The sequence below is a fragment of the Arachis ipaensis genome, chromosome B08 (genome assembly GCF_000816755.2).
Source record: "Arachis ipaensis cultivar K30076 chromosome B08, Araip1.1, whole genome shotgun sequence".
NCBI classification, from domain to species: Eukaryota; Viridiplantae; Streptophyta; class Magnoliopsida; order Fabales; family Fabaceae; genus Arachis; species Arachis ipaensis.
The window spans coordinates 124,225,823-124,232,402 of NC_029792.2; the positions used below are offsets into that span (position 1 = coordinate 124,225,823).

General features: G+C 35.0%; 1 protein-coding gene across 2 annotated transcripts in view; it reads left to right on the forward strand.

The window, feature by feature from the left end:
* LOC107613553 (pantoate--beta-alanine ligase) overlaps positions 195-6,580 on the forward strand; it is a 7,249-nt gene continuing 863 nt past the window's right edge. Inside the window, exons 1-6 of one of the 2 annotated variants that reach the window (XM_021110024.1) lie at positions 195-462; positions 1,999-2,118; positions 3,419-3,532; positions 4,147-4,790; positions 5,406-5,519; positions 5,641-5,772. In XM_021110024.1, coding sequence (XP_020965683.1) covers positions 4,221-4,790; positions 5,406-5,519; positions 5,641-5,772 — 816 coding nt within the window. In that variant the 5' untranslated portion in view covers positions 195-462; positions 1,999-2,118; positions 3,419-3,532; positions 4,147-4,220. The remainder of the gene's footprint in view (positions 463-1,998; positions 2,119-3,418; positions 3,533-4,146; positions 4,791-5,405; positions 5,520-5,640; positions 5,773-6,580) is intronic. The other variant, XM_016315608.2, reaches the window with a different exon arrangement.

The following is a 6,580-nucleotide window of genomic DNA, read 5'->3' on the forward strand; positions in this document are numbered from 1 at the left end:
ATCGAATAATTTTTTAATTTAAATTAGTTCATAAAAAATTTTAAATTAATTGTGTTTGTGCTTTCATTAATTAACAGTTTCTGTTAATATTTTGTCAAGTAAGATGTAAAGTGACAAATTATCACGCATTAAAACGACACCGTTTTAATTATTAGGAGGCCTTGGCTCAAACCACGTCGTTTAGCATTTACCGTAAGCATATCTTCATCTCCTGTCATCACTCTCTGCTCTTCATTCCCTCAACACAAAAGCCTCTCCTCTTTGATCCATGACCTATCATCTTCAGAACGAAGATGAAGCACTCCATGTTTTTCCAATTTCTTCCGCGCTAACCCTCTGCTGCCCTCTTCTCTAATTCACCAACCAACTACCCATCATTTTCTATCCACCAGCAGCCTCCGCCACCGCCTGCAAACTCTGCTGCCGGCACCGGAAAGAACACCGCCTCCTTCAGAAACTTAGGTATGCGTTCTCGTTCTTCATGATTTATAGTGTCTTGTACATTATATCTAAATACAATACACAAAGAATAATTTTCAGTGTCTCTGTTCTATTGTCTCTATCTTAATGTCATGATCTGACCTGTCCACAAAAACAAAAGTAGCCTATTAGTCGTCATTTCTTTTCTGGAACCTAGATTTGGATCTATTATTTTATTTTATCGAAATATTCGTTTTTTTTTTCTCTTCTGTAAATTGAGTTTATTTATTTATAAACTATGGTATTTTGTATGGTGTGTTGTGTCGTTTTCTGGAATGTTAAAACTCTGGCATTAGAATTTCCCTAATGGAATGGGCATTATTGGTTTGTTTCTTCTTCTACTTTTCTTTGCTTCTTTCGATATCTTGATTTCCGATTAATTGATTATTGATGACTTATCTGTTAAGAATTTGGTTTAGTTGAATTTTTAAATTTCTTTGTTCATCTATCTTTTTTATTAGATTAGTTATGGTTTTGCCTCTTTATGAGATGAAAACACAGTTTGTGATTAAGCTTGATTGAATTAGGCAGGAGCTCTTTAATCTTTGTGATTTATTCTGTCCAAATAGAGCCTTTATTTGCTTGTGTATGATTAAACCTTGCTGCTTTGTGACAGAATGAAGTAATTAACATTCTGGAGCCTTAATTTGCTTCTGATTTGCTTGTCATTTGAATTCAATTAAAGACAAATGGAAGGATAAATGCCTTAGTTTGCTTCTGTTTTGCTTGCCATTTAGGTTCACTAGACCATCTTCTGATTTATCTTTTGTTCATGTAAATTGACTCCTTTATGACTATGCTATTTATGACTGCTTGTTAAACCAACCATATTCCTGTCTTCTATTATTGTCTATATTAATTTTATTAATTGCAATATATATTAGAACACGCTGAGTATTATTATTCATTATTGAAAAAGTTGAGAAGAAGAAACATAATCTCTGGATTCACTCTGGTCCCTTTTTGGATTACAAAATAATGGTTTACAATCAAATGATGTTGAGGAAGAAAATGAGACAATGAGTTAAGGAAAAAAAAGGAAGAAAGGTTGAGATATACTTGATGAGACAAAGGGCATCCAAAAACAAATTGTGCTGACTAAAAGATATATTTATATATGTATAAAGGGAATAGATAGGGATGATGGTGATGTCTAGTTATGAGCATTAGATCTTGAAATATATCTTTTAGTCATGAGTTGTATTTTCTGATCCTGTAAGTACTCCAAGTTGATTTTAGCATATTCTACTTGATCCGTCTCTTTACTCCCCTCAATTAGGTTTCCCTTTCAAATAAATGATTGAAATAGTTGAATCATTTTTAATAATTTTTTGTTTTATTTATTTCGTTCCCGATTTGATATCTGGAATTTTTGTTGAATTTGTTGCAAATAGAGATTGAAAGTTGGATCTTCGTTTGCCTTAGGTTGGGATTAGTTATGTTTGTGAACTATTGAAAGTAAGCAATATTCACCACAAGTACTAATTTTTTCTCTTATTCTGGCATATATATGTTTAGGTTGCCATTGCAATTGATCAAATGGATATTAATGGGCATGGTGATGCTGTGGAGAACGTGGGAGATGCTACAGAAATACAAATATAGTGCTAAGAATTTTGCACTCTAAAAAAACTATAGGTAAGAGAAAAAAAAAATTTTCTTTTTGTTTGTGCTAGAAATCTACCTGATTAGTGAACTCCTATTCTGTCTATGCTTGAGGAAAACGAAAATGGTATTTTAAATTGCATAATCGAATCTTGTTGATTTATTGATGTTAACCAATTAGGAAAACCAAGTTTCTGTTCACTTGGAATGTGCATAACATAATGATTTGTCATTTGTTATGCTCTTATCACTAAAATAGATTGCTCTGCTGTGCTTAATACATGTTGGGAATGTGAGTGACAATGGAGTGTTTGTAGGAGATATTGGTGATGATGAATAGGTGGTAATAAAAATGCAAACAATGAGTTATAAGATTCATTACCAGATTTCTTACTTGATATGGTCAAGCAATGATTCAACAAAACTGTTTGGATTTCTCTCACACTCTTCTAACAAAGATTACACAATGTGTGCTCTTAAATGTTGTTTTTCTCCCTTCTCAGCTTAAAGGTCTCCCTTTTATAGAAAAAAGAATTGGGTATTTGAATGTAGGTAGGTTAGAAGATTTCAACATTTGGGGTGCCATTTTCAACATTAGCCTTCATAATGCAGCTGGAACATAGCACATGTGAAGGACAAGGAAAGTGTAGCTGGCCAAACTCGAGTAGTTGGTCAAAACCTAGCACGTGTTTGGGAATTTGGTTAAAATTTGAGGGTTATTGTGATAATTTAGGAAACCCTAAATGCAACAACTCACCTTCCTCAGCCTCCTTTCTTCGGAAAACAGCTTCTTCCCCTCTAATGGTCCCAAAACTCTCCTCTATCTCTCCCTCTCTGCTCTGGGCCGCACTGCTGCCGGAATAACCACCGGAAGTGTGCCACGCACTGCTGTCCAGCTCCACTTCCTCCTTCTCCGTCGTCCCTCTCTGCTATTCTGTCGAACCGAAGCCGCTGCTCGCCTCTGGTTCATTTCTGTTTGTCTGTTCCTGCTTCGTATTCCCTATTTCTTTCCCCTGTTTCAATGTTTCAGTGCTATAAATCTCTCTTCTTCCGTCCTCCTTTACCCCCTTTTTCCATCTTTTATTTCAATTTACATAGATTCATTATGTCTACTTCAAGACAACCAACAGCCCCGACTCTAATTCTCTCTAAGTCATATGTTTTATGTTTTTTGGTGTGTTATGACTAGATGTTATGTTTATATGTTGAATTTGCTGAATTAATTGCATGCCTTGTGAGTAGAAAATTGTTTAAATTGATTAGATATTATAATTTATTACGTATGCAATTTTTCTGCATGTTTTTTTTTGTGCCTATACATGTAATTTTTTAGGTAATCCGCCATTTCTGTCATTTCCCACAATGCCATCTGCATAATTCTATAGCGGATTTTTGGCCCTCGGCCATGAGCATCCATCGGCAATAAAAAGCTATGAATCTGAGCAAGGTATAGGCACGTAATTATTTGTGATAATAAATTTTAAAATAAATGAGTTGGAAAAGATGATGGGTTACCTGAGGTTGCTTGGGTCTGCACCTTAGAAATTGCATGGTATGGTACAAGTACAATGACACTTTTATCAAGTATTTCTTATTAGGTTTTGAATTTTATTTTCATTTTAATTAACCTGATAACAATAACCTTTTTTTTTTCAAAATTTTCCAAATTAAAAAAAAATTGAAAAGCTCCTTTATAACAAGCCAACCCCTCCTCAAAAATCAGAGGGCAGGGTAGAATTTCCATGCCGTTATTTTAGGTTGGGCAGGCCTGCCCACTGTTTAGTGGCGGGCTATGGTGGGCCAAGGCAGGCATGTCCGCTTGTTACACCAACCAACAAGACCAGAAATTTTGCATGTATTAACTTAATTACAAAAAGCTAGCTTTAACAAGAGGATTATTTTGGCACATAAATTCTATCTAAGCATTATATCTAAACTATTTAGATCTCTAACAACTCCAGGAACATATGAGAATATCTAGGCATTGGAATGACTCCAGCATCTTTGCATTTTTCCCAATGCTTTTTCTACATTTTGACTTGAAAACTCTGATCTTTTCAGGAATAGGGGAAAATACACACTTAATTGAGATAATTAGCAAATCACTCCGAGGCTGCTTCCAAACCGCCATCTGAATGGCACCCAAAGAGCCACTGGTGATCTCTAACAAGGACGAGATGAGGAAATGGTCAAGGGCCATGAGATGCCAGGGCAAGGTCATCGGACTTGTGCCTACCATGGGCTACCTTCATGAGGGCCACCTTACTCTTGTCAGAGAAGCTCACAAGCATGCCAATGTTATAGCTGTGTCAATCTATGTAAACCCAGGGCAATTTTCACCAAATGAAGACCTTTCCACATACCCTTCTGACTTTGATGGTGATATCCGAAAGCTTATGTCTGTTCCTGGTGGTGTTGATGTTGTCTTCCATCCCCACAATTTGTATGACTATGGAAATGATAAGAGGAATAGTAATGTTGCAATTGAGGGTGACAAAACGGTGTCTTGTGTTGATCAAGGTGGATTTGGGCATGAAACTTGGGTTAGTGTTGAAAATCTTCAAAAGGGTCTTTGTGGAAATAGCAGACCTATTTTTTTCAGAGGTGTTGCTACCATTGTGACCAAGTTATTTAATATAGTGGAGCCTGATGTAGCTGTCTTTGGAAAAAAAGATTATCAGCAGTGGCGAATTATTCAAAGAATGGTAATAATATGTTGAAAATTCCAATTTTTTCCTGATTTTACACACACACACACCTACAGATTTTAATTATTTGATTAGACTCTGTTAGACATATTTTAAGTGATTAACAATAGTGTTGATATCTGTTCCTGCTACAAAGTAGATGGACTGCAATGATGACTGCTTATTAGATACCCAACTATTGAGAATTTAATTGTGTTTTATTTTATTTAGTTGCCCGGTATACATGTAGCTGGTCTCATCTCTAAGATAAGTTTTATTGTTGTTCTTTACCCAATACATGGGTTGGCAGTGGTTTTCATGTTTTGCATGCATTGGGAATTATCTTATTTGAATGAGTAATCATATCACTTTGTTATTTTGTTTAGACAGACAAACTTTGTTAATAAGCAGGGATCTAAAATCATTTTACATGAGAATGATGCCAATGCTTGAAGAAAGTTTTTCCTTGTCTCAGCTAATAATTTCTACTAAGTGAATTGTAGCATTTTGATTTGGGTGGTTAAACAGTATTGAAGAAAATATTGTCTGCTAGATTGGTTTGATGCTGTACTCGTCGCTATAATTGGATGTTGATTCATACTTCTTACACACTGACTGATTAATTTCTTGTAGGTTCGAGATCTTGATTTTTCCATTAAAATTGTTGGTTCTGAAATAACACGTGAGGATGATGGCTTGGCAATGAGTTCGCGTAATGTGCGCCTTTCTATGAAAGACAGGCAAAATGTATGATTTTAATTTATTCAGATATGTCATCCTTGAGATTTCTAACTTCACTACACCTTATAAAATTGTTAATATCGTTCTCCTATAACAAAACTTTTTTCCCCCGTTCCATCTGTTGCAGGCACTATCTATAAATAAATCTTTGTTAAAAGCTAAATCAGCAGCAGCAGGTGGTCAGGTGCATTCTGAGAAGTTGAGAAACTTAGTGGTCCAATGTATTACTGAGGCTGGTGGACAGATTGATTATGTTGAGGTGAGTTCTTGTGTTCAATTAATTTGGATTATTTAATGAGATAATCACATAAACTTTGTTGAATGCGCAGGCAGTCTATAGTTTAATTACATATTCATCTTCAAAAACATTCAGTCTCAGTCAATATATTATTAGATATTTACAAGTGATGTGCAATATGATTATTGCTAAAGATATCCTAGTTGTATAATTGGTCAGGGAAATTTGATTTGCTTTCATTGCTGTTGTCCTTATTCTTTCTATGGATGGTCCTGAGAGTTCATTGGATGATTTAACATGATTATGGTTATAATTATTATTATAAATAACAATGTTGGACAAATTTTTAATATAAAAAAGTTTTTGAGAGAACAAGAGTCTTTGCACCATACATAGATAGAGGGAGTAACGTGAATTGAAAGAATATCCATGCAACTCAAAATGCTGTTTTTCTTTTTTATGCACCAATTTCAGTTAGCAGCAAGATCCATCATCAACACAATTTTCTAGAGTCATGCTGTTGGTGTAATCACATTTCAACTTTTGGGATTTTGCCTTGCTGTCTTAAAAGAATCTATTATTTTCCGTATCTTCAAAAAATAGGGACAATGGACACTATTGCAAAAGTCTCTTGTTTTCTTTCGCTGTCCCTCACTACTGCCAAATACCAAATAGGATACAAAAATAGTTTTTTTTTTTTGGTCTTCACTATCTCTGTCTTTGTCCATACATTACCCAACCACTACCGTAATGCCAAAGTTTCTTTGGGGGTAGTGTACACTGTGGCCTCCAAACAATCAATTAAGAACATTGAAAAGACACTTTTGTC